This window comes from Kogia breviceps, chromosome 10 (assembly GCF_026419965.1).
Source record: "Kogia breviceps isolate mKogBre1 chromosome 10, mKogBre1 haplotype 1, whole genome shotgun sequence".
Lineage (NCBI taxonomy): Eukaryota > Metazoa > Chordata > Mammalia > Artiodactyla > Physeteridae > Kogia > Kogia breviceps.
The window spans coordinates 102448697-102476479 of NC_081319.1; the positions used below are offsets into that span (position 1 = coordinate 102448697).

The 27783-nt window shown below is 44.5% G+C and overlaps 2 protein-coding genes across 4 annotated transcripts in view; one reads left to right on the top strand and one right to left on the bottom strand.

The window, feature by feature from the left end:
* RIOK1 (RIO kinase 1) lies at positions 1–27579 on the bottom strand. 3 transcript variants are annotated; one of them, XM_067006790.1, is made up of 18 exons: positions 26830–27579; positions 26518–26632; positions 23227–23488; positions 20478–20568; positions 19513–19582; positions 18303–18345; positions 17370–17462; positions 15920–16032; positions 15732–15812; positions 14351–14437; positions 13576–13713; positions 13051–13154; positions 12727–12833; positions 11523–11588; positions 10614–10733; positions 9726–9779; positions 7433–7600; positions 1–6402 (listed from the first exon to the last, which is right to left on the bottom strand). In XM_067006790.1, exons 2-18 carry the CDS (start codon positions 26586–26588, stop codon positions 6292–6294), a joined length of 1779 nt encoding a protein of 592 aa, XP_066862891.1. In that variant the 5' UTR covers positions 26589–26632; positions 26830–27579; the 3' UTR covers positions 1–6291. The 3 variants fall into 3 exon arrangements, with proteins under 3 accessions (XP_066862891.1, XP_066862892.1, XP_058932731.1); XM_067006791.1 differs by lacking the exon at positions 26518–26632; XM_059076748.2 differs by lacking the exon at positions 26830–27579 and having other exon boundaries at positions 26518–26827.
* CAGE1 (cancer antigen 1) overlaps positions 26844–27783 on the top strand; it is a 58036-nt gene continuing 57096 nt past the window's right edge. Inside the window, exon 1 of the transcript XR_010835182.1 lies at positions 26844–27089. The gene's annotated coding sequence lies outside the window, so the exon portion shown is untranslated. The remainder of the gene's footprint in view (positions 27090–27783) is intronic.

Here is a 27783-nt window from a genome sequence, read left to right on the forward strand (position 1 = left end):
TTATTCCCTTAAATATTTATTGAGCATTTACGGTATTTTAGACACAATTCTAGGTGCCGGGATACAAAACTGAACAAAGATAAAAATCCCTGCCCCCGTGGAGCTTACATTCTAGGAAGAGGCTGGGAGGTGAGGGAAGACACACAATACGTATGAGAAAATTCAGCATGTAAGTACAGGCGGAGCTCGGACACACCGTGGGCTCGGCTCCAGACCACCAAATAAAGCGAGTAGCGCAATAAAGCGAGTCACATGGCTTTTTTTGGTTTCCCAGTGCATAAAAAAGTGATGTTTACACTAGACTGTAGTCTATTAGTGTGCAATAGCATCGTGTCTAAAAAAAGTGATTAAAAAATCCTTTATTGCTAAAAAAAGTTAACCAGCATCTGAGTTGTCGGCGAGATGTAATCTTTTTGCTGGTAGAGGGTTTCAAAGATTGTGAGAACTATCAAAATATGTAACACAGAGTCACAAAGTGAGCAAATGCCGTTGGAAAAATGGCACAGACGTGCTCAACAGAGGGTTGCCACAAACCTTCAATTTGTAAAAACTGCAATTATCTGTGAAGCGCAATAAAACGAGGTCTACCTGTAAGTTAGAGGCGCTTTAGAAAAACGATGCAGAGCAAAGGTAGTAAGGTGTGTAGGGGCCTTAGTTAAGGGGGCAGACTGCAAATCCAGACAGAGTGGTTAGGACAGGTCACTGAGAAGGTGACATATGTTAAAACAAGGGTCAGGTTTGGCAGCACTAAAATTTCTGTCGGCATTTGTTCAATATACAAGTTCTCGAACTGCCTTCAGAAAAGGCATTTCAAGTGACATTGCCGAGCTGGGCCAGTGCCAGAAACCATCACAGTTCTACCTTGACCTACTTCTTTGGCCCAGATGATTAAACCTTGATGCCTGGGCAAAAAAAGTTACTTAAGAATAACGAGTAAAATATAGATAGCTAGTGGGAAGCTGCCGCATAGCACAGGGAGTTCACCTCTGTGCTCTGTGACCACCTAGAGGGGTGGGATAGGGAGGGTGGGAGAGAGGGTGACACAAGAGGGAAGAGATATGGGAACGTATGTATATGTATAACTGATTCACTTTGTTGTAAAGGAGAAACTAACACACTATTGTAAAACAGTTATACTCCAATAAAGATGTTAAAAAAAAAGTAAAATAAAAATATAGATACTTGTGTAATACAGTACTACTATGTGACAAGCCCTGTTTTAAGTACTTAATATATTTACTTTGACTCAGTAAAAAAAAAACAAACAAACCCTTTTTTCTTACAGAAATTGTTACAGAGAGAGGAGAAGAGTATAATAAATGCCTACATACCCATCACTCCGCTTTAGCAACTACTGACCTCCGGCTATTCCTGCTCCCTCCACCACTTTCCTTTAGGAGTCGGTCAAGGATGGAGAATTTTGAAACAATCGCAGGCATTCTATCCGTCTCACCCATAAAGACTTCAGTCCATACTCTGAGAGAACCATTTTTAAAAACAATACCACTATCACACCCAGTAAAATTAACAATCCCTTACTATCATCTAACACCTCCTCCCTTTTTAGTTTTCCCTATTTGTCTAAAAAGAAACCTCAGAACAGTCCATCGTTTTACAGTTGGTGTGATCTAATCAGGATCCAAGTGAAATCCACAGCACTGGGAAATATGTCTCTTAGGTCTCTTTACCATAGCTCTCCCTCTGAATTCGGCTGACTATATCCTCCCAGAATCATCTATCCTGTTCCTGTGAGCTGTATACTTTGTAAACTGCTGATTACAGCTGGCAGCTACACGGGTTGAGGTGCAACGTTTCTGGGGGGAGGCAAGATACTTTCTAGGTTCTGTGGCCCTCTTTTCACACCACTGCAGGAGCACCGAGGGGTCGTCGGACTGTTCCATCTTGAATGACCTGAATGACTGAGTTCAGCTTCACCAGGCTGGCCCAGCCCTCGCCAAGCTCCCCGTAGCTCTCTCCTCGGTGTCCTTCACAGTAGCCCCGCGAGGCGCGCACTACTCCTTAGCTCTGTGGGCTCGTGGCGTGTGCTTACTTAATGGGGTCAGGTCCTCAGACCCAGAAGCACCCAACCCCACAGTGGGGCCTTTCCTACTCTTCTCCATCCTGAAACACTTCCCCCAGTGCCGTCTGGAACCCACGTGGGGTCAGACACCAGCAAGAAACCTTGTATCCTCAACGTCTCCTCTGAGGGTTCCCCTCTCCTTGCCCCATTTAAACCCTGGCTCTCTGGAGGGCACTGACGTCGTCAGACACCACTCCCCTGCCCCCAACGTTACAGGCGTCCACGTCACCCCTCTCCCAGCCCACTGAAGGTTCAGGCACGTCACTCACTGACACTCTGAAACTAGGCCCTGTCCTAACACAGATGGTCCTTCCAAAACCCTGGCCTCAGTTCCTTGACCTCAGCCTCTGATGCTCCCCTATGCAGCCACGCACGCCCACGGCTGTAGCGCAGACGCTACCCTCAAGGGCAACCCCCACGCGTACTGTAAACAGCCCATCCTCTGCCTGCCCGCCTCTCCAGCTGCTGCACTTGGACCCCAAGGACCCACCACTTTTTCGCTGACAAGTTTATGACTCCAAGACAGCTACGCAGAAAATGTGGAAAGGTTAAAATTTCACCCCGAGATGATTAAGTTGCTCGGCCTTAAAATTATTAAGGTGCATTGATAAGGGGGGTAGAAAGCTCTCAGAGAGCTAGAAATAGCTGTGCTCCCACACAGATGATGGCCTTGCCATTCTGGGAAAAGAGGAGAGAGAAAGGATATCGTGGGTGTGTGGCTATTCCAGGCGGTACGAGGGCCACCTCCTCATGACCTGCCAGCAGTCAAAGCAGGCTGTGGAGTGACACAGAAAATGAAGGAAAGCTGAAAACCAAAAACTCCACGAGTTCAAGTCTTCATTCTCCAAGTTCAAGCCCAGAGGTTCCCACAGCACTACCAACCGCGACTAAGATCTCTGGAGAACACAGATGCAAGAAAGGTATCTTTTCCTTCGGAAACTAGCTTAAATGATTTCAGACACAACACTATAATTTCCCCTGGAGCACTAATAAAAGCCCTGACGTCCAAGGCAACACAAACCCAAAGGATATGGAAGGTAAAAACTCCAACCAAAATGGATTAGGAATGTAATAACCTAATCCAGTTCAAGAGACAGAACATGGAGAGCTCTTGTTTTATGATCACCAATGGCTGAAAATCTTCGCCATTTGATGTGGTCACAGGAAATCTTCACAGGAGACCATACCTTAAGGAGCAGGATATGCTGTACCTGCTGATTCATGCGACCCTTTCATCATCAAAAAGTAAACCCCAGAAGTCAAAGTCAAGCTCTGAATGAATGTTCCTGGTCTTCACTTATATGTGTATGAACAACTAAAAATTAGAAAATCTGTCAAGCTCTTGAAAACCAAGAGGATTTTTAGAAATGTCAACATTCAGAGCCCATGACATTTGAGATGTCCTTCAAGTGAATTTTTACCAGCTTCTAGAACTGCTTCATCTCCTCATTTTGAGCCGAAAGGTTAATGAAATCATAGCCACAAAACAAGGATAGGCCTGCAACCAAGAAACAAGCTGCTTGCACAGAATTCAACAGAAACCCATGAAAAGGGGAGCTCTTCTCCAACAAGCCTTAGTACCAAACTACAGAGTTCTTCAACCGATTGAGTCCATCTTTATCAAGGAGTAGAGACAGCTGAAGAAAACGCGACGTCAGCCCCAGATGTGGATTCGCATTTGATCAGATCGAGGCAGCCAGCTCCCGCTGTGCCCACCTCTTCACTCCAAGGCCAGGCTCAAACGCTGGAGCTCCTGGGCCAGGGAAAGTTCTGTTCCTAAACTGCTTCATCAGAGGAAGAATAAGTACAGCCGCAGAGGAAACAGCTGTGATTTCGTGCTTCAATGAAATCGTCCAGATTCCTCACAGTAAACTTTTAGAAACACCTGCATTTTTGAAGGGATTAGAAAATCAACAAAATAGGACAGAAAACCAGATACATCGACAACTGACAAAATGATGTCCCGGGCTTTGGATCAAGAGACCCCAAAGCTCATCTCTCCACATGGAAAGTCACTGCACAACCAATAATCCAGGGACACGAAAACCTGTCAAGTGCTCAAAATTCTACTGCAGTCAAAGCCAGAAAGTAGCCCTGTTAAGTTTGCCTACAAAGAGGCTCCGTCTTCCAGACCTCCTGACAAGAAACACACAAGGGAAACGGTTTCAGACCAGTTTGGCAAGAATGCTACCAGTGGTTCCCACTCGGCCACAGTCCAGAATCCAGAAGGAGAAACAGCCACACCAGCAAGCTGTCAGAAAAAGGCTCCTCAGATTAGAATCCCCTACAGTCCCCAAATCCTGGCACGTCACAAGCCACTTACTTCCTCCTGGCAGCAGGTAATGAGTGTCCATCCTGCCGACACCACTTTTGCCCAGTGGAACTGAATCCAAGCCTAGTGATTGCAGTCGATTCACCAAAGATGGCACTGCGGAGCCCGACCACCCGATTCAAACACGCCCGGCTGGAGGTAAGACCCAACCCGTGAGAGAACCGGGGGGTCCTGAAGATGAATCCGCCAACGTGTACCAGATTGCTCGGCCTCCTGTTTTGTTTTCTCTTTGGTTGTGTTAACTGTGGAATATTTTAGAGGACATACAATTGTGTTTCACTGAAATTATACTTCTTATTTTGAACTTTGTTCAAGTCAGGAAGAGAGGCTATTATGAACGTCATAAATTTGACTTAAAGCTTTAAAAGCTCAGTTGACCCCGCCCCTCCTTCAATAACCCACAGATTCTCAAACAAGCAGGTGCAAGCTTCAGTTTAAGGGAAACTAGGTTTATCTATGGAAATTGCCTTTGATTCAAGGACTAAAATCGGCATTTCTCATGGCACATCCAGTTCACCGTGCCTGCTTTACCTAGAAGCCAACCGCTTCTCTCCATGTCCACTGCTACCATCCCGGACTGAGCCTCCGCCATCTGTCGCGTGGGTTACCACAGTACATACCCAGCCGCCTGCCCACCCCCACCCTTCTCCTAGTCCATTCTCCCTGGAAGCCACAGGGATCGCGACCCTTTCAAAACAGAAGTTAGATCACACCATTCCTCTGCTCAAAACCTTCCAGGCACATATACCATCACCTGATCTAAGCTGCTACTTCCCCCCCACCCCCGTGATTACAATGCTCTAGCTCCCTGTTTCTGGAAACATTTCAGACACACTTATGCCTCGGGGCCTTTGCACTTGCTGTTTGCTATGCCTGGAATGCTCTTCTCTCCCGATATGCACATGACTCACATCCTTCAAGTATTTGCCCAAATATGGCCTCTCAGCGTGGCCTGTTTTAAACCTGCACTCTCCCACTGCCCCAGGCATTCTCTTCTCTACATTATTTCTTCCCCTCCTCCGGAATATATCACCTGCTGATAGACTATTTTTTACTTATTTTGTTTAACGCCTTGTCTTCCTATTAAAATGCAAACCAGCTGAAGGTAGTAACTTTTGTCTGCTTTATCCAGTAGACCCACCCCTCCCTCAATAACCCACTGACTCTCAAACAAGCAGGTGCAAGCTTCGGTTTAAGGGAAACTAGGTTTATCTATGGAAATTGCTTTTGATTTACTGCTGTATCCCTCGAACCTAAAATACTCAGATATTTGATGAATGAATGAACAGGTCTTAGTTGAGTGAGAAATAGCTTATAAACTAGGAGGTCCTAGCTCAAAAAAGAATATGAAAGATGAAGAGTAACTTATTGTAAATCATCATCAATACACATAGAGCAAAGCTGCGACGAACGACTATATCAACAACTGAATTCTCTAAATCAGTGAAACCCCCTTTTGTAGAAACCGTGGCCTTATAATCAGACGATTTCAGATGGGTCTTTGGCACAGGTACAAACAAAGCAAACACAATTTGCCCAAGTTTGTCCAAAGTGCCTTCACATGAATGCTCAATCCGTTTAAACAGTTAAGATGCTTCAAAAACCATATTGCAGGAGAAAATATATACAAAAGTAAAACTGTATAAAGTTCTTCATTAAAATAGGAGCTTAAACAATCCTCTATCAATACCATGCAGAGCTAGGGACTAGACCTAGACACTAGAGCTTAGAGCTTTTTACATAATTACGTGAAAACACATGAATCCGTCCACATGGACATTGCAGTAATAACCATTCCGTTAAAATCAATAACCCATCCTCCAGATGCAGCTCAGAGAGCAGGTGATGGGAAATCACTGTACATCATACAGTTCTGGGTCTATTTGCCCCTTTTCGTCTTGGCTGTCTTCTCCTTTCTTTTTTTCACATGTTTAGGAACTTTGTTTTTTCTTTTCTCTCTCTGGGCTTCCTTGACCATCTTTTTTCTTTCCTGTAAAAACAGACAGAAAAAGTAAAAGAATTTGCAAATTTAATTTCATTCTGAGTATTCATATTATTATTACAACTAAATTTTAGAAACTAATTAATTAATTAATTTATTTATTATTGGCTGCGTCGGGTCTTTGTTGCTCCGTGCGGGTTGCTGCGTGTGGGTTTTCTCTAGTTGTGGTGAGCGGGGGCTACTCTTCATTGCAGTGTGCGGGCTTCTCACTGCGGTGGCTTCTCTTGTTGCAGAGCACGGGCGCTAGGTGCGCGGGCTCCAGTAGTTGTGGCACGTGGACTCTAGAGCACAGGCTCAGTAGTTGCGGCGCACGGGCTTAGCTGCTCTGCGGCATGTGGGATCTTCGTGGACCAGGGCTCGAACCTGTGTCCCCTGTATTGGCAAGTGGATTCTTAACCACTGCGCCACCGGGGAAGCCCCACAACTAAATTCTAAAATATATGTAAAAAGATAAAAAGTGAGCATCACAGAGAAAACATTGAAAATGATAATGGTTTGGTGGTAGAATTTGGGATGAAAATTATCTTTAAGATTTCTTAATAGAAATTTGAAGATAGCCAAAGAGAACGTGCGCTAGGGAGTTGGGTATGTCTCTCAGAAGTCTTGGAACCCTCACTCTATAAGGTTTAAAGGATCAGGCTAAGACTAAAGACTAAAGCGTTAGCCATCATGGATTGGTTCTTCAGTAGCATCTCTTATGTCCACGGCCAGGAGTGGAAGAAACAGAGATTCTGGAAACGGGGAGCTGGGCTGTAACGCCCCTGAAATGGTTCTTTGGTATTTCACCGTGGGGTAACTCCAGCATCATTTGTTCTTCAAGCCCACGGAGCTCCTAGCAGAAGCCCAATCTCTCGCTGATGTTACCACCGAAAGCAAAGTTCACGCTTGGGAACTAAAACTTCAGGTGGAGGGACTTACTGACCAATGCGTTCAGCGACTATGGTCCGCACACCCGAGCAGAGCCTGAGGGGCTGTGCTGTCCTACTGACAAACGAGGGAAGGTGAGTTTGTGGCTAACCTTTTTATCAACTCCAAGGTCAGCGGTGGGCTTCCTGGAGCAGGCGTTGTCTCCCTGCTCTTCAGAGTCTGTGTCAGAACACTGAGAGCTTCTGGCATCTTCTGAATCAGAACAAGTCTTTTCCTTAACTTGACTTTCCTTAATTTGACTTTCTAGGAGTGCAGGGACCTTGAAAATATCACAGGACCATGTTATTCTAAACCAGTCAGTTATCTCTTGGTATTAAATGTGTTAATGCCAAAAATCAGATTTTAGCCTTACAGACAGACTTTGAAAAATGACATCCTGTATTGAAACATCAAAACAATGGAATCAATGTCAGGGAGGATGCCTGAAGTAGCCGTTCCAGGACGGCTCAAGGACGTACCCAAACACAGGGACTGGGCTTCACTGGGTGACCTAGATCAACAACAGGACTGTTCTACCTCCTGCAGGAAATCAGGAGGGTTGAGCCGGGATTTGGAAAGATGCGAAATACACATAGAAGTAAAAAGTGAAGTTATTTGGATAACTTCACAGTGGATTTCCTATGAATTAAATTTCATTTAACACTTGTTAATCCAACCAGGAGGGAAGACAATATTTAAACAAGAGAAACATTCATTTTTTTCCCCTGAAATTTAGCAGTTTTAAAAATAAATAAATAAATAAATAAATAAATAATTTTTGGGCTGCGTTGGGTCTTCATTGCTGCGCACAGGCTTTCTCTAGTTGCTGCGAGCAGGGGCTACTCTTCGTTGCGGTGCGCGGGCTTCTCATTGTGGTGGCTTCTCTTGTTGTAGAGCATGGGCTCTAGGCACAGAGGCTTCAGTAGTTGTGGCACACGGGCTCAGCAGTTGTGGCTCACGGGCTCTAGAGCGCAGGCTCAGTAGTTGTGGCGCATGGGCCTAGTTGCTCTGAGGCGTGTGGGATCTTCGCGGACCAGGGCTCAAACCCATGTCCCCTGCATTGGCAGGTGGATTCTTAACCACTGCGCTACCAGAGAAGTCCAAAGTTAGCAGTTGTTAAAGCAGGAGGAAGCGTTTTTAAAACCATGAGGTTTTCTTTTCATAAGGAAAAAAACAGATCTTTAAAAGGCGACTGTACAGAAAGGCTTTCCAGCCAGTTATAGCAGAATCTTCCTGCTCTGGAATTCAAAGCACACCTACCCCATCACAGCTGCTGCATAAAACCTAGAATTCTGGGCTTCCCTGGTGGCGCAGTGGTTGAGAGTCCGCCGGCCGATGTAAAGCACACGGGTTCATGCCCCGGTCTGGGAAGATCCCACATGCTGCGGAGCGGCTGGGCCCGTGAGCCATGGCCGTTGAGCCTGCGCGTCCGGAGCCTGTGCTCCGCAACCGGAGAGGCCACAGCAGTGAGAGGCCTGCGCACCGCAAAAAAAAAAAAAAAAAAAAAACAAAAAACCTAGAATTCTCCTAGTCCAATTCTTCCCACAACAAAAACACACTCAGTTTTCAGAATGTAAACCGTGATCCTTCATATTCAAGCCTTTCATTGAGAATATTAAAAGAAGTGGCACTTCCCTGGTGGCCCAGTGATTAAGAATCCGCCTCCCAATGCAGGGGACGTGGGTTCAATCCCTGGTCAGGGAACTAAGACCACACATGCCGCGGAGCAACTAAGCCCGTGCGCCACAACTGCTGAGTTCGCGCGCCTCAACTAGAGCCCACGTGCCGCAAACTACAGAGCCCACGCTCCCTGGAGCCTAAGCCACAACAAAAGATCCCACGTGCTGCAACTAAGACCCGACACGGCCAAATCAATCAATCAATATTAAAAAAAAAAGAATATTAAAAGAAGAACTACCTTTATTATTGCTTAAATAAGAATCAATCCCTGCCGTTTGAAAATGTAAGACAAAACAAAGTTGCTTTAAGAAAAAAACACTATAGGAATCTGCACTGCGAGACAGCGTGACTAGCCCTTCAACAGCCTGTGCGCTGAGATGAGACCAGATCTCACTGTCGCTTTAAGTTGGTTGTAGAAACATCAACAAGCACATGGTTATTTGTTAATAACTTTACAAACGAAGAACAGGATACAAGAAGAATCGATGCCTCAGTTACAACAGAGCAATTCAGGGGCAGAAAGAAGAACAAACCACGCGTTTCCGCATTTCAGTCTCATGGTTAAGAATGAACGTGAAAAGGGCATTTCTGGAAACGCCCATGGACTCTGAAAGCATCTATACTATAACATTACACCACTGTTAATTTAGTAATACCCGACATGAAATTTTACATCCTTTGAAAGGGTTTTCAAGGAAATGAATAGTAACACATGTTCTGCATACCTTCTGAACTCCTGACAAATCCTTCTTCAGTCCCGTGACAGTTTGGTATAGAATCTTGAAACCAAAAAGAAGAAAACAAGAATCAACATCAAACTGGACACGGAAGTACACTGCAATACTAAGAAAGAACACTGTGGTCTAAATGATACCCTGTGTGATTATAAAAAGGTGCCTAACATTTATCTCATGGGACACAGACAGTGCGCAGCGTGGGTGTGGCTCTCAGCCACAGGCACAGCAGGTGTCAGCAGACTCTGGCCCACAGGCCAAATCTGACCTGCGGCCTGGTGGTTTTGAAGAATAAACAGTTGCGATCAATTTGATGATAGAAAGCCCTAACTCTGAATCTCAACTAAATGTAATGTTTTCTCCTCCCCCACAAATAACTCCATTCTTCTCTCATTAGTAGACCTGTATCATGAAAAGTTTGCGTGTTTTTAATTATTATTAAAGTATTTTTAACTTCATCAAAAATTGGGGGGAAGTTTTTTCTCTCTTGTTATATAACAACCCACATAATAGCCTCAATTTTGCTTCTTGGCCTGCGAAACCTTAAATATTTACTATCTGGCCACTAAGCAGAAAAAAATTTTCCAGACCCTGAAACCTATATGTTAGTGGAGCTAGTATAATAACCATTTATAGCCTAGACTTCTATACAAATCTTCCTTTTCCTGCAATTAGAGTCTGTTGGACTCATTCAAGTGTGTCACTTGCTTTCACAAAGACCAGGGGATCGGCTCCCTTTACAAGCAACGTGCGCAGAGGGTTTGCTAGTGTGAAGGAACGCGCCGTCGCACTAGCTTAGAGGCCAACACTCAAGACCGCAGGGCTGGGCCGGCAGCTTCCGCGGTGAGCTCACTTGCTGAAGACACACCAGCGACTCACGTTGTCCTGCTGGGCGTTCATGGCCATGTCCTCTTCCTTCAATTTCATCATTATATCCATATCCCTCTCGTAATGCTTCACTTCATTCAAGGTTCTAGGAATATAAGCTCGCTTAAACACCTAACAGACGCAGAGGCAAAGTAAAATGGAGACTTATCCACATGCTTCTCCCGCGCACTCAGCATCCCCACCCCCTCCAGCCACAGGGGAATTTATCACCACCGTCACCCTCGGCACTGACACACGGTTACCCCTAGCATAACACTCCTCTCCCCTCGTCTGTACTCCGTAAAGCCTTTCTGATGGGAGAGAAAGGAGCTGCTGTGAGCAAGCACTGCCTGGCTGTGCCTAACGAAGAAAGTGGTTCTTTCACGGGAGCGTCACCCACCCTGTGCCACAGCTGATGTGTACGGGGTACCTTATATTCAGCCACCACACCACTCACGATAGCTGTGAGAATTATTCTTATTTTTTAAAAGCCTACTATGGATCACCTTCACAAAAAAATGTACTGACTCCCAAGATTTAAAAAAAGTCTTCCTTTCTACCAAACGTGAGTCTTTAAAATCTACAGTGTTACTGAAAGCAACATTTAAATCACTTAAAAATTCACACTAGCAACCTAAGACAGGCTCCTCCTTCTTGAATCACGTCCTCCAAGGGTTCTGTAAAAGTGTTGTCCACACAGGACAAGGGGCTCACAGGTCACTGAGTGGAAGGATGTAATGGGATGTAAGCTACACAACCTCATGCAGCTGAATCGTGTAACATGTTACATCTCAAGGAAATATCATCATTTAAAAAAAACTGCTTATCTATTAAAATTAAGATCATGCCCCGGCAATATAAACAAAAAAGACCTCAAGGCACAAGTGTTTCCTAAGTCAGTAAACAGATAATACATCTTACCTCTTCATCCACATGGTCTTGGCTGGACCTTTCCTCCTTGGTCCTTTGAGATGCTATTTCCATGGCCTTGGAAAGAAAACAAAAATCACTTTCCTTTACATTCAACCCACAGAAGACACATCCATTCCCCAATTTTAGTGGAAAGCTGTTCTAGTCTCTCTGGGTTCCACCCCTTCACACTCTGTGTCCTCCAGCGGTACAGGTTAGCTCTCCACGGTAGAACTCACCAAAAAGGCTGCCATCAAACCCAGAAGTTAATAGTATAAATCAAACTCGTCTAGCCTCAGGGCATCCCTAGACTCTTCCTCAAGAGTAATACTGCTTTGACTAATTTTTTTTTTTTTTTTTTTTTTTTTTTTTCGGTATGCGGGCCTCTCACTGTTGTGGCCTCTCCCGTTGCGGAGCACAGGCTCCGGACGCACAGGCTCAGCGGCCATGGCTCACGGGCTTAGTTGCTCCGCGGCATGTGGGATCTTCCCGGACCAGGGCACGAACCCGTGTCTCCTGCATTGGCAGGCGGATTCTCAACCACTGCGCCACCAGGGAAGCCCGCTTTGACTAATTTTTAAACGATTAACAAAAATATTTACTAAAGGAAAACTGACACTGAAAGCATGAAAGAACCATTCCTCAGTTCTTATATATATATATATATATTTTTTTTTTTTTTTTTTTTTTTTTTTTCTGTACGCGGGCCTCTCACTGCTGTGGCCCCTCCAGTTGCGGAGCACAGGCTCCGGACGCGCAGGCTCAGCGGCCATGGCTCACGGGCCCAGCCGCTCCGCGGCACGTGGGATCTTCCCGGACCGGGGCACGAACCCGCGTCCCCTGCATCGGCAGGCGGACTCTCAACCACTGCGCCACCAGGGAAGCCCTATGCTGTGTATATTTTACCACAATTTAAAAAGTTCTGTGATGCAAAAAGGCCTCTGCAAAACAAGGGAAAGGAATTAATGACCCAAAGCTATCAGGTTTCTGACTATACATTCACAAATTTGACAGTCTGTGTATCTTGCTGAGGGTTAAAGTCAAGAAACCTGGCTTTCACATCGGCTTTTTACTGCAGCTGATCCCCCATCTGTGAGATCAGGAGACAGTCTCTGGAAGCTGTCACGATGAACCAAAGTCATGCCTAGCCCCGAGTCCCTCGGAAGTGCAATCGCTGCCGCTACTGTCTGTTCCTCCCGTCCCGGCCCCACCTCACCTTCGCCAGATACGCGTCCACGTTCTCGTGTGTAATTGACGGATCCGTGATGAATTCAAAGAGCTCTCGCACAGTCATCACGGCGACCCCATGCTTCAGAAAGAAATCTGTCACAGGAAGACATTCGTGAGAGCTCTGCGGGGGAAGAGGTTGTTAATCCAACCCCTTCGTAGAGAAACAAAGAGATAAAAATACCCCACGACCCACACTGGTGTCAGTATCACTGCATCAAACGATTTAGCGCCCAGATTCTCCATCAACGGTTTAACCGAGCGGGAAGCCCCGGCGCAAACAAGCTGGGCGACGATCCCAGGGTCCGCTCACCGCTGACGTTGGCGCAGTCCTTCCTCAAGAACTCCAAGGCGTGCGGGTGGTCGTGCTCCACGGCCTGAGAAACGTCAATGATCCACACGCCTCCGCCCTGGTACCTGCGGGCCAGGCGCGCCGGGGGTGAGCTGTACGCTGCCTCCAGGCTGGCACGGGGGCCGGGCACGCGGGGCCAGGGCGCACCACGGCTCGCCCACACCCTTGTTTACACGTTTCTACTTTAGCGGCAATGGAAATAACTACTAAAATGAACGAGGTGGGTGAGGAGAAGAGCCACTTTGACTAACAAGAGACGAAAACGGAGAAAATTTCCGAAGCCTTTTAGCTCTGCTAACGACCAGAGCGGTCAAGTCTGTGACTGAGGCCACCAGAGGCAGGGAACACATCCTATCCTGTGGTGCTATGGAAGCCAGCTGTACAACTGGGGAATTTATTGCCAAGACTTCTTGGACGGGGATGTAGGTCATTTCCCCGAAGGACATGAGGTGACGACTGGGAAGTGCGCGTGGGCCACACACTCACAGCATGTTGAATTCGCTGAGATCCGCGTGCACGAGCCTGGCGTCCTGGTACATTCTCCTCATGTACTCGATCACCTGCACATACAACTCCCGAGCCTTGGATTCTGATAACTGGACGTTTTTCAAGAGCGGCGCTGGCCTGGAACAAAACTACAGTGAACAACTCAGATAAACGGACCCAGAACAAGTCTTCTTGCTTCCTAACACTGTTACCTGTTCTTTTCTTCTACCAATCATCACTGAACAATGTGCTTTGCTCCAGAGATACGGTTCTATCAATAAAAAGCTGTCCATAAACAGATGCTTTCCCAGCTGACTGTATGAGACATTCCCCAAAAAACAACGTGAGCTTTGTTATACTGAAGCATTTGGGGACTTAAAAACAGTAGAACAAATTAGTAACTCTATGCACTAATAGAGTGGGAAAGATTCATTAAAAATATTACGAGAGGGCTTCCCTGGTGGCGCAGTGGTTGAGAGTCTGCCTGCCAATGCAGGAGACGCGGGTTCGTGCCCTGGTCCGGGAAGATCCCACATGCCGCGGAGCAACTAAGCCTGTGGGCTATGGCCGCTGGGCCTGCGCGTCCGGAGCCTGTGCTTCGCAACGGGAGAGGCCACAACAGTGAGAGGCCCGCATACCACAAAAAAAAAAAAAAAAAAAAATATTACGAGATGCAAGGAGTTATTTAAATGGGAAATATTCACATGTTGTATAATTCAAAGCACTTAAAAATACAGTTCTGGGCGTGTAATTATTAGGCCTCCTACACACTCACATGTCGTCTTTGCCAATGAAACTCATGACGAGAACATGACTTCGTAGCAGGATAGGTTCTGGGCACGGGATCTCTGCTGTGTTTAGCCTGTGATATGAAAACAGATAAACTGACAAATGAAAAGCTGAAACAAATCATCTGAAGCACCTAATCTAAAACAACTTACAACAGCTGCAGTGCCCAAGACCAGCAGTGCTGTGAGGAAACAGCACCCAGGCCTCTCAACTGTATTATTTTATTTCATAAACTCTAAGGCACCCACGATTTTAAGCGGCACCGTTACGCGTCACCAAGAATGGCAAAACACCAGCAACTCAACTATGACATCCCATAGCCTCCATGGCATAGTTCGATGCCAGAGATGTCAAACTGCGAAGAAACGGGCGCCTCAGAACCGATGAAATACAGCAGATACGTTTGCACTGATCAGTGTCAACGATGAATAAAAACGGTGGACTCATGGCCAGTCGCAAACTGAGCAGACGAAGATTTCAGAAGGACTTTCAAAACAAGTGAACTTTGCTGAATATACTAAAATATCCAACGTATGGCACCTATGCATAGCGTATAAAAAGTTAAAAGATATTTGAAAGAGAGTAAAAAACTTCCAATTTAAAACTCCAATTGAGGAAACGATCTCAGATGCCTTTGATACAAAGGTGCCAATGCAAACAAAGAATATATAAATGTGTCCAAAATGGGACTGAAGAAGAGAAAACTACAATAAAGAACTTAGGGCCTAGCAAAATTGCCTAAAACTCCAACACCTATAAAAAAAATGACACATCATTCTCACCACCTGACTGTGTCACTTCCCTGCTTCAAATCCTGTAACGGGGGCTTCCCTGGTGGCACAGTGGTTGAGAGTCCGCCTGCCGATGCAGGGGATGCGGGTTCGTGTCCCGCTCCGGGAGGATCCCACATGCCGCAGAGCAGCTGGGCCCGTGAGCCACGGCTGCTGAGCCTGCGCGTCCGGAGCCTGTGCTCCGCGACGGGAGAGGCCACGACAGTGAGAGGCCCGCATACTGTAAAAAAAAAAAGAAAAAAAAAAAGAAAGAAAAAAAAAAATCCTGTAATTGCTCTTTATCATCCTCAGTATAAATTCTAAACCTTTTCACGTGGCTCCCAAGGCTTTTCACATGACCCAGCCTTGCAGAATACATGAGTCGGGGCAAAATTCTCCTGTAATGGTTTCGTAAAACAGGAGAGAGAAGGTAGCTCCTATTTGCTTGGAGATGTGTTTCCTCTGTTCACCTCTGCAGATCTAATGGAGCTCTGCGAGACCCCATCTTTGGACAGAACCACACCAGGACCTGCTGGGAGGAAGGCTCTGAGGCTGACATGCAGACACAGCACAGACGCACACACCCCAGGCAGTCACCTGATTAAGTTCCTCATTTCCTTTTCTGCCCAGGTTTTCACCATTTTTCTGGGGTTGCCTTTACAGTAGCCATGACGAAACCTTGAATGAGAAGAATATTTGCTATCTCAATTGTTCCATTATTCTAGTTTTTATTTTTAGGATACAAAAATCAAGTCACCTGGGGGAAAAAAAACACCTGAGCTCACCTGAATTCCCCGCTGACATACTTATCCCGGTCTTTGAACACCAAAATAGAAGTTTTATAAATTTTGATTGCTCTGCTCTCTCCATTTGTTGTGCGAGCATGATATACATTAGCCTATTTTAAGTCAAAAACAAAGAAAATTAAGTTTGTGTTAAACAACAATAAGTAGTGTTTTACTTTTGCAATCTATTTGAGTCTATCCTCAAAGGTTTAAAAAGAAAAAGTTAAGTGAACTGAAATTCTGTGCATAAGGAACACCATCCTCTTTTGAATATGTGAATTAAAATATAAAACATCACACCAAAAGGTACAGTAAGTATACCTCCAACTTACATGTAGAGTAAAGGCCAATTTAAACCCACGTGAGACAGACATAGAAAACAAACTTACAGTTACCAAAGGGGAAAGGTGGGGAAGAGGGGGATAAATTAGTAATTTAGGATTTACAGATACACACTAGTATATACAAAACAGAAAACCAACAAGGACCTACTGTAGAGCACAGGGAACTCTGCTCGATATTTTTAAAAACCTATTTGAGAAAAGAAACTGAAGAAGTATATATATTAAAAAATACATGTGTGTGTGTGTGTGTGTGTGTGTGTGTGTATAAACCTGAATCACTCTGCTGTACACCTGAAACTAGGACAACACTGAAAATCAACTATACTTCAATTAAAAAATAAATTAATTGAAAAAATAGGCCTTCAAATTAAATAAATAAATATACACATTCATACACGTGAGAAGTGGTTTCAGACATTTTTGTATTTCAAGTACGTGGAAAATATCCGAAGACATTCTTACACCTCATGATTTATAAAGTGAATTTTCCTGAGAACTGCTTCCCACAGAATGAGTTGCTAATAGAAAAACAGCATGCCATATATAAAGAGAACAGTGAGAAGGACATTTGTTGGCTAACAGAAACTAGACCATGACCCCCTGGTCCCAGCAGTAACCATCTGACCATCTGAACTCACTGCTGGGCACACCTGGACGGACTCCATGACCCAGGACCAAAGTCCGTACACAGACAACTTCCTACCTGGCCATAAACATTAATGAAGCCATTAAAAAAAAATTTTATTGGAGTCGAGTTGATTTACAATGTTGTGTCAGTTTCTACTGTACAGCAAAGTGATTCGGTTATACGTATACCTATATCCACTCTTTTTTAGATGCTTTTCCCATATAGGTCATTACAGAGTATGGAGTAGAGCTCCCTGTGCTATACAGCAGGTCCTTATTAGTTATCTATTTTATATAGCATATAATAAAGCCATTTTTAAGAAATGGCACTGATTAAACTATCCTGGCTTGTAGGTGGGGTTTTTGTTTTTTCTTTTCTTTTTAAAGGCACAATTTATTTACTAAGTGCCTTAGTTTCATCTGGTATCTGAAATCAGAAAACTAACATGGAAGCATCAGGCATCCCAAGAAGCGCTCACTTCTTTTCCTGTGCTAATGCAGCCATTGATCTCTGATATGATTCCTCGCGTCAACATCTTGAACAATATCATTCGTGTTCTGGGATCCAACACCTAAAAAGAAACGCAAGAAATACAAAGTTCAGAGAGTACCAAATATTTCTCACTGAAGCATTAGACAAGAAACTGAAGAGCAAAGGCACTATGCAATCCTGCTTGACTAAAGAAGACTCACTATTGTGGTGTTTTTTTTTTTTTTTTTTTTTTTTTTTTTTTTTTTTTTTTGCGGTACGCGGGCCTCTCACTGCTGTGGCCTCTCCCGTTGCGGAGCACAGGCTCCGGACGTGCAGGCTCAGCGGCCACGGCTCACAGGCCCAGCCGCTCCGCGGCACGTGGGATCTTCCCGGACCAGGGCACGAACCTGCGTCCCCTGCATCGGCAGGCAGACTCTCAACCACTGTGCCACCAGGGAAGCCCTCCCCATTCTTGAATAAAGAATAAAACAAGCATAACTTCTAAACCAAGTAAGGGATTCTAATTGAAAATTTGAAGGCATTATCTGTCTACCCCTCTCTCTCTCTCACACACACATGCTCTGTGAGTGATACCTGACTCACCACCTGGGAAGGCTCACAAAAACCCTACAGACCTTGTTTCAGACAAAAGAAAAGATTTCTGGGCTTATAGTCAATTCTGCTTCCCCCTAGAAGATGAAAGCATTGCATGGTGGCTTCACAGGGCCACAGAAGGGGGGCATGATTCTAATTTATCTATTAATAGTCCTATTAGAAATAAAGCAAAATGTAGCTCTCTAAACTCAAAGAGGAGCAATTTTACATAGAAGCAGTTCTAGGTGACATTAGCAGTAAGCAAGAAGGATGAAAGCAAATTACAACTCAAAGACAGAAGAAATGCTGCTTTAAAATAAGAGCTTGCAATACATTTCAACTGTACCTGTTCTACAGTTGCTCTGTCCGACTTATCTTTGATGCGATACCTAAGGCAGAACCAAAAAAACAGAAGTGACATTCAAAATTCAGAGAAGCCAAAATCAAAAGTTTCTAAATGTACATTGTTCCATGAAATTCCTAAGCAGGTAGTTCCTTTAATAACACACTTCAAGACCTCATCATAGTTGCATCACTCTGTGAAACTTCATTTCCCCATAACAAGCAATTTAGTTCCCTAGGGCAAAAGGAGCATATCTGCAGTAAGAAAAAAAAAAATGCCATCCATGTTTCAGGAGCATTAAATAAGTAGAGCAGTGGGATAAAGTAAAGCCATGTCGGAGAAAAGAAAACACCAAGTCTGTAGCTACTGTCCTTAGCCCTTCAATGATTATATTAGTATAGAATTAAAGTCACATATAAGGCTTTCTCTTCAGAGTCCTTTGCTACAAAGACACAAGTTTTTATCATTTCAAGACAGTTACTGCATTAAAATGCAGGCTCTGATGGCTTCGGCTCACGCTAAGTGACTCAATTCACAGACTAACCTAAACTATTAACAAAGATTCAAACAGACACTTAAATGAAATAAGAAATGCTGTTTCTCAAAAAGCTGGTATCCCTTGGGCCTAACAATCAACTAGAAGAAAACTGGTTTTTCAGTTCAGTTCTGACACTGCCGTTTACATGGTCTCAGTGGCACTTTCTATACTATATGCTGTTAATGCCTCAGAGCCATCAGCAATAGGCGGTTAGCCAGACCTTACACATCTGGCTTTGAGAACAGACTTGTAAAAGAAAACTGTTCTCTGTTGTATCACTATTTCGTTTTAAATCTGCCCTTAAATTTAAAAAAATATCCCCTGGAAGGGAACAATTCTTAATAAGTTCTAAAAAGGGAACATTTTTATACTCTAACATTCTAGTTCAAACTATAATGTACAAATACTGTTCCCCTCCTGAGAGCACATTTGTGAATTTCACAAGATTACAGTTTTAGCACAGATTTCTTAAGAAAACTCATTTAATATTTTCAACCTACAAAGGCATAGGATACCCTCATTTAAACTTAAAAAAATAAAAAAAAAGAATTGGTTTAGGTACACAAAGGAACATCCTTTGCAAAAGAATTATGACAAAGATGCTACTAATTTGTCTAGAATTAGTTCCTACCAGCCAGGTTTTGTTGTATTTAATATACTTGAAATACTACTTACATATCTGCTTCCTTTTGCCTAAGCTTTCCCGTGACTTTGTTTATGACAGAATCAGTAACGTTTAGTTTTTCTAAAAAAAAAAAAAAACAAAAAAAACCCCAACATAAACAACATGTAAGACAAAAGTTTCTGACTAGCATACTGTCTGCCTTCTCCATTTTCTAAATATTTTATTATACATAGTATCATTGTAGTAATGAAAAAAGCGTTTAATGTTTTTAAGGGCAAGCGCTAAGTTGTGCTTCCTTACTAACAAGGGCTGTCACTTTCATCACGACAGCCGTCATTTCTGAGCCATAAAAATGTAGATCCAGAAATCTCTCAAAACTACTTTACCGGCGTATGTTGAATTTCAGACTTTTTTTTACTATTTTGTACGACTAACATAGATATTATTACTGCCTGTATTCCAAGTTAATTCTAAAAATGTCAGTTTCATTTCAAATTATGGGCCTGTAATAGGCAAAGATGAGATACGAGAGATGCTGTACCAGGTCCGTAGTGGTCAGCGTCTACAAGAGAAAGATGACCCTGCATTTCCCAAGTGGCTTCAAATCCACATTCTGATTCCTTGCTTTCAACAGCTCACTAAATGATTAATGCCACACAAAAAGTTTCGAGTAAAACAAAACGTAATTATACTCAATAGCCTAGTGTTTTCAACATTCTACTAAGAGATAATCCTACTGCAAAATCTAATACAAAACAGACAATAGCTAGAATGGGTATCTGTAACTTCGTATTTCTACAACAGGAGAGAAAACACAACTAAAAAAGTATAAGCTAAAGTCTTTCCTTGAAGCCATGTTTTTAAATGACTAAGTTTTAAATTTTCTCTAAGCATTAGTATTTAGTCAGTAACACAGAATATATCCACTGCTTAATCTAATAAAATTTTATAACACTTTGTGGGTTTTGAAGAATTTTCTCATAGCCCAGTGAGGAAATGTATCTTAAAAACTCACCTAGATTAATTTTATTCTCAAATTTCCGTAAGACCTTGTCTGATGGAGTAGACATTTTGGCTGAATTGCAGCTGGGAGTCTGTCGATTTGCCTGGAAGAAATGAGTTCCAGAGACTAAAGCTCTAATTATAAATACAAGCCTAAGGTTCAAAACGTTTTCTCCCTTAGTCTTAATTAATTAATTTATGGCTGCATTGGGTCTTCGTTGCTACATGGTGGCTTTCTCTAGTTGCAGACAGCAGGGCTACTCTTCGTTGCAGTGTGTGGACTCATTGCGGTGGCTTCTCTTGTTGTGGAGCACAGGCTCTAGGCACGCGGGCTTCAGTAGTTGTGGCACGCAAGCTCAGCAGTTGTGGCTTGTGGGCTCTAGAGCGCAGGCTCAGTAGTTGTGGCACATGGGCATGTGGGATTGCTCTGAGGCATGTGGGATCTTCCCTGACCAGGAATCAAACCCAGGTCCCCTGCATTGGCAGATGGATTCTTAACCACTGCGCCACCAGGGAAGTCCCATAGTTAACTATTGAATTTTTTTTTTTTTTCGGTATGCGGGCCTCTCACTGTTGTGTCCTCTTCCGTTGTGGAGCACAGGCTCCGGAAGCGCAGGCCCAGAGGCCATGGCTCACTGGCCCAGCCGCTCCGCGGCATGTGGGATCCTCCCGGACCGGGGCACGAACCCTTGTCTCCTGCATCGGCAGGCACACTCCCAACCACTGCGCCACCAGGGAAGCCCCTATAGTTAACTATTAAAGTATCAATACTTAGGGGAGTACCCTAAGGGAAGGGAAGGATCAATCAAATTTCCCCAAGAAGTTTTTTAAAAAGGCATTTGAGGGCTTCCCTGCTGGTGCAGTGGTTAGGAATCCACCTGCCAATGCAGGAGAGACAAGGGTTCGAGCCCTGGTCCAGGAAGATCCCACATGCCATGGAGCAACTCAGCCTGTGCGCCACAACTACTGAGCCTGTGCTCTAGAGCCCACGAGCCACAACTACTTAAGTCCGCGTGCCTAGAGCCCATGCTCTGCAATGAGAAGCCACAGTTGCAGCCCCCATTCGCTGCAACTAGAGAAAAGATCGCGTGCAGCAACAAAGACCCAATGCAGCCAAGAATAAATAAAATAAAAAAATAAATTAACTTTTTTTTAAAAAGGCATTTGAAATAGGACAAAGTCACTGGCTAAAATAAAGTCTATATAATCTGCATTTTGGCTTTTGTTTCTAACCTCTCTACAACATATTCTTCATTATTATAAATAACAAATTAAAATTAAACGCATTTTTCTAATTTGACTGCTTTCTAGATTTAAAATGTGAGAATGTTCATTTACCCCCAAGTGTATAATAAAGAGCTGAGACCAACGTTAAACTGGTTCCAGGAATTTCATTTTGGTCTTAGTGTCTCAAGAGAGGGAAAGATTAAGTACAAGGCTTAGCACTTAGACTGGGGCAATGCACAAACTGAAGTAATGGAAAAAAAAAAGGGAAGAAAGGGGAGACAATATCCAGAACCTATAAATAAGAGAACAGAGATTAAAAGGGCCTGTCACAAGGACTGATTCAATCCTGGTATCCAAGTGTGAACTTGGAGGCTGAGTAGTTTCTTATTTACAGGGATCTTAAAAATTGTTTTCTATTAAATATAACTTAAAATAATGCATGTTCACAGTAGAAACCACAGGTAAAATTTTAATTGCCTATAAGCCCAGCGCCCAAAGATTAACAGTTAACATTTAAGCATATATATTTTTCCCCCTAAAAGAAATTCCACTCTATGTTGAAATTGCTCGGTCTCACCAATGAATCAGTGAAGGAGTTGCCAAAGCAATACCACATGTAAGTGTGAAATTTCTTTGGTTATTCAAGAACGTATGCATTCTAGGCCACGATATAGCTGTTTTAATTTTCAAAGAACTAGTGCTGCTTTCCCCCCCTCCCTATCTTCATGCTCTAGGAACCTTCATGTTCCAGGAAGATGCACCGTCTGAACCCTCTGGTTCTGCACACTCGCAACACTTAGTCCTTGCAGTCTGAGGGGCGGCTTGGTAACCTGCATTCTGCACTTGGTAGAAGATGGCAGATCGGGAACATTTCTCCATGTCATTAAGACAGTTTTCCATGGCAACAGACTTTATGGCTACATAATATCTCGGTGTGTGAACCAGTCCCACTGTAAATTTAATTAAGGTTGTTTCCAACATTCCTCTGCCGGAAACAACAATCCAGGATCATTCTTGTAACTAAGTCTTGGGACCCTCCTAGAAGAACTGCTGAGTCAAAGCACTTATTTTATTAAGCTTTTATCACACACCAATTTATCCTCCAAATAACTGTACCTATTTATTTGCCCGTCAATTACATATTTTGTGTCTCTGTCAGTTCATAAGTGAAAAAAAAAAATCTCTACATACTTTCTGCTTTTCTTTAATTACTAATTAAGCTGAACTTTTTCTCTGTTTCCTAACCATTTGCAGTAATCTGCCTATTTGTGTCTTTTCCCAGGCAGATTTTTAGGTTCATTATCTTATGACAATTTAAATAACTTTTAAAATTTACTGATTTTGGAACAAATGTACATCATTATCAGAAATATGGAAAGGATGAAGAAGGAAAAGCAGTAAAGGCTAGGGCTAGGGTGCAATATAATCTGGTGAAAACCTTTCAGTTACTCAATTCAAGAACCACAAAAAGTCCTGTTAAAAAAAGAAGACATAAGTAAGCAATGCAAAGATGTACAGGATCGTTCGTCAGGTACCTGCAGGCTACTCCCTCCGCCTGAGGCCGAACACCGGGTCAGTTTTCCAAGTCCACCGGCCCAGTCCACATCACCGTCCCAGTCCACATCACCGTCCCAGTCCACATCACCGTCCCAGTCCACATCACCGTCGTCGTCGTCATAATCTTCCTCCTCCTCCCTTTCAATGGCACCTTCACCCATCTTCTCATTCACGTTATTCTGAAGGTCTTCAAACAGAATATCACCTTCCTCTTTGACAGTCTTCAAGTCAACGTTTTCACTGGAAGTAACAATGTTTGGGCATGTTTACACATACTCTAATTGGACTTGCATACGTATTTATTTATGATACAGTAGGCTACGTCTATACCAATAAATCTAAAAGGGTCCCTTACAACATCTCCCAATAAACTCAAACTTAACACCAAGTTCTCCTGTTTCTCCGGGCTCTGTTCCACCTGTTCACTTATTCTCCAGGTCCTACCACGGAAGAAGTACATAAGGTTGTTAAATCCACCCCTGCCTTAATGAAGTTAGAATTCATATTATTATCTTCTCTGCTGAATGGACTAACTCTGATGAATACACCAGACCTGAGCTTCAGGAAAACCGTTCACAGAGCTGCTTTAAGAGGGGGTGGGGGAAGCTTTCTGACCAAACTTGGGAATAAGTCTAAAGCCTTATTTCAAGCCTTACCTTGAACTCAATTATCATTCTGCAACAAAAGGAGCCGTATCAAGACTTGTTACACAAAGAACGTCAAATCACCCTTGCTCACGAAGAGACGGTGAAGAGAAGCAGCACAAATGAGAGAGGAAGGCTGCGTAATTTAAAGAGGCGAAGCGGAGACTGTCAAACCCAGAGAACTGGCCCAGAGTAAAGGGAGCACAACTAACAGGTCTTTTTATGCCACATGAGAACTCAGACGAGGGCTACTGTATCTTCTTAGTTTCTCAAGAGAAGCCAGAACTCTGGGTTTTTGTGTAAAATCTCCCACTTACCTGGTATAGTCCATTTGAACAAACCACTGTGCACACCAAACACATGTGTGCAGGTCAGATTCCAGAGGCAGTGCTACCAGTTTTGAGCCCTCAGGTGGAGAACGAGTACAGAGACCACACAAAACACATGATGAATACGCCCTAGCAGGTTAAACACAGCCGGACAGTGGTTTCAGGAAATTCACATTATCGATCCGGACTCATTAACTAGCCATGGCTTAGCAGGCTCCAAATCTCCACGGATATGGGTGGGAAGGAACCAATAATCAGTAAACCCCCGTTGTTGACTAGGATTTCATAAACACAATGCATAAGTCGATCCTTCAATTGCCAATAACCTAGAGCAGCATGATAAAGCTATACCTTCATTTGTACCACGGCTTCCCCACCTCGGCTGGACAATCCCTTGTTGAGGGCGGTTGTCCTGTGCCTCAAGGACGTTCAGCAGCATCTCTGGTCCCTGCCTTCCAGATGCCACCAGCGCACCCCCACCCCCCCAGCTATGACAAACAAAAATGTCTCCAAAGTCCCAGGAGTGGGCGAAATCCGCCCGTTTCTGTCTTCACAATGTCTAGTGTACACTCATGGCCGTTAACTACTCACCAGCCACACTGGCTGCGTTTCTTCTTCCCACTTCACTCAGTCCCTAAGGCCTTCCGTACGCACACCTGAAAACGTAGTTCTGGATGCCCTTCTCATTTCTCTGGCTAAATCCTACATATCCTTCCAGTATTGACCTACTGCCTCTGCTCAGGAAAGTCTGCCCTGTTCTTTAGCCACTTCTCCTTTGTACTACTTACCCAAATCTAACACGAATAATTTGTCTAATTATTCGATATGCTTCCCCTGGTAGAGTGCAAGCTCTGTGTCATTCTGGGGAGTATTTACCAATGTATCACGATCAACTAACAAGAGATCTGACACACAGAAAGTGATCAACCTATATTTACTGAAATTAATAAAATCTATGTGTAGTGAATCCTTACTATAAAGTAAAAACCATTTTCTTGGAATTCCAAAATGAACTCTATGTTTCACATTGCTTTCAAGCAGGAGTTATCCTTAATTCCTTTTGCCTCTCACTTCACATCTAACCTACCATTACACCCTGTCCCCTTCGCCCTCCAAAACATCCCTAGCTTGATCCCATCATCTTTGAACTCAATTACCTGAGTACTTTTGAACTGTGTCCACCTTTGCCCTCCAAAACCATCTCCTCCAGAGCAGAATGATTCCTTGAAATCATACATCAGGTGATGTCATTGCCCTGCTAAAAGCCCTCCTGCGGCTTTCTATAAGACCTAGAATAATATCTCAAAATCTTACCATCACTTGTAACGCTCTTCATGCTCTGGCTCCTTCTCACTCTTGTATCATTACCAACCAATCTCCTCAACTACTTGCACTGTGCTCTAGGCACAATGGCTTCTAGATCCTCCTTTCACAGCTAAAAGGGATTCCACCGTAGGGCCTCTGCACCTGCTGTCCCCTGTCCTGAACTGCTGTCCCCGCTGCTCTTCCTGAGGTTGGCTCCTTCGTGTCCTTTAGATCTGGACTATTTATTTATTCATTCATTCATTTTGGCTGCGCCGGGTCTCGGTTGCTGCACGAGGGAACTTCGTTGCCGCGCCCAGGATCGTTAGTTGCGGCCTGCGGGATCTAGTTTCCTGACCAGGGATCCAACCCAGGTCCCCTGCATTGGGAGTTCGGAGTCTTAACCGCTGGACCACCAAGTAAGTCCCCAGATTTGGACTTAACCTTTCCCTTACAACTAAACCACTACTTAGGTCTATCAACTGATTTTAATTGTTTGCATAGTAAATACGTCATCTGTTTTTTTTTAAAAAAAAAACTCTACGTACCTAATGGTGTGTCCTCCCTCCCAAGTAAAAGGCAGAACTCAATGGCAGCAGGGCCTTGGTTTGTCTTGTTCATCACTATCTTTAGCGCCGAAGACAGAAATAGGCACACGAGAGGTGCTCCAATATTTTTTGAACGCTAAATGTAAAGCTCAAACACCTGTTACCCAATCGCTCTCTCCAACTCCGCCTCTCAGCGATGCTAACAATCTGGTACCCCCGGACTCTCCGGACAGACAAGCGGCTTTCATTACCTCTGCCGGCAACTCAACGAAAAGACCTGGCTGGGATGGAGAAAGCAGCAAAAGGTTGTGAAAAGAGACCCCGAGTGATGAATTACCAGTCTCCCTCCAAACCACAAACAAGCGTCAACTCCCCAAAGGGACCGCGGCGGCGGAAGAGAGAGCACCGTGCGCACAGCGTCGGTGTACTCACGGCTGGCTGCCTACCTGTCCGAGGAGTCGGCATCGTCAAACTGCCCCGGAACCACCCGACTCATCAGCAGCCGCCGGTAGTCCATGACGGAAGCGCGCCGAGCCTCAGCGCCACCGGCGGCCGCTCGCCCTGCGCCGGGGCAGGAACGGCACAGGGACGGTTCTACCGGCCGATCCAACGGCCTCTGCGCGTGACGTCCGCCTCGAAAACCGCTCAGAAGCCCCCGCGCCTAAAGTGCGCGCCACGTGCGGGGTATATAGCTTCAAGCCCAGCACCCGAGCCACCCGGACAGGAAGCCCCGCCCCGAACGAAAAATGTCTTCTCACCGGAAGCCCCGCCCCCGCCCCGGGCTGAGCGCCGGAAGCTTGCGTCCCGCACGGCGCGAGAGGGACCTGAGGCGTGTGGGGCGTTCGCGTTCCCGTCGTTCCCCGCCGAGGCTGGGCCGACTGTTCCTTCCGGAGCTTTTCGAATCTGCTTCCCGCTTTGTGTCCTCCCTTGGAAGGACTCGTCAGCTAGCCCGGGGCTGCTGGACGTGGGGTCTCACACCGTGTAACCTCTCAACTCTGCGAATGGAAACTTCGAGAGGGTCAGAGGGCGCGGGAGCCGGGCGGGCGCCGTTGCGGCTGCGAGGGGCGGGCGCGGCTGCGCTGACGTCACACTGGGACGTTCCAGCGCTGCCGCATCCCCTGCTGCGAGGTGTGAAAAGCCTTGCGTGGGCAAGGTTGAACGCGTTCTTGCCCCTCCCTCGTTACCCAGTGCGGAGGGAGGCAGCCCGAAATCCTTACGGTGGAGCCGAGCAGCTATGGACCCTGGAAGTGAGCACACTTGTGCGACCTGAAAAGTTTGTTGCGTTGTTGTGAGGTGAAAATAAGACAGTTGCTTTTCAGAAGTTTAAAATTTGACATACGACTGAAAATTTAAGGAAAAAAAAAAACACTTGAGAATTTTTGCCAGTAGCCCCAGTGACACGTCTTTTAACACCCATCCTAAAACAGCTTAGGAGTGTCTCTGGAATATCAGTCCAAACATTTGAACAAGTTTTTTGTTGTTGTTTTTAAGTCTAGCATAAATCGGGTAAGGACAGAATGAAAGATGAAAAAAGGAAGCCTAACTTTAAAAAAAAAAAAAAGGAAATTGGTAGATTATGCCATATGAACAAAGTTGTAAAAGCGTGATAATTGGGAGTTCTAGGTTCGCAAACAAAAAATTTTGAAGGAATAAGGCCCTGGCGGTTTTTTGTATTTGGAAAACAAAAGAAGGATGTTTTAGACCCCCTTCAC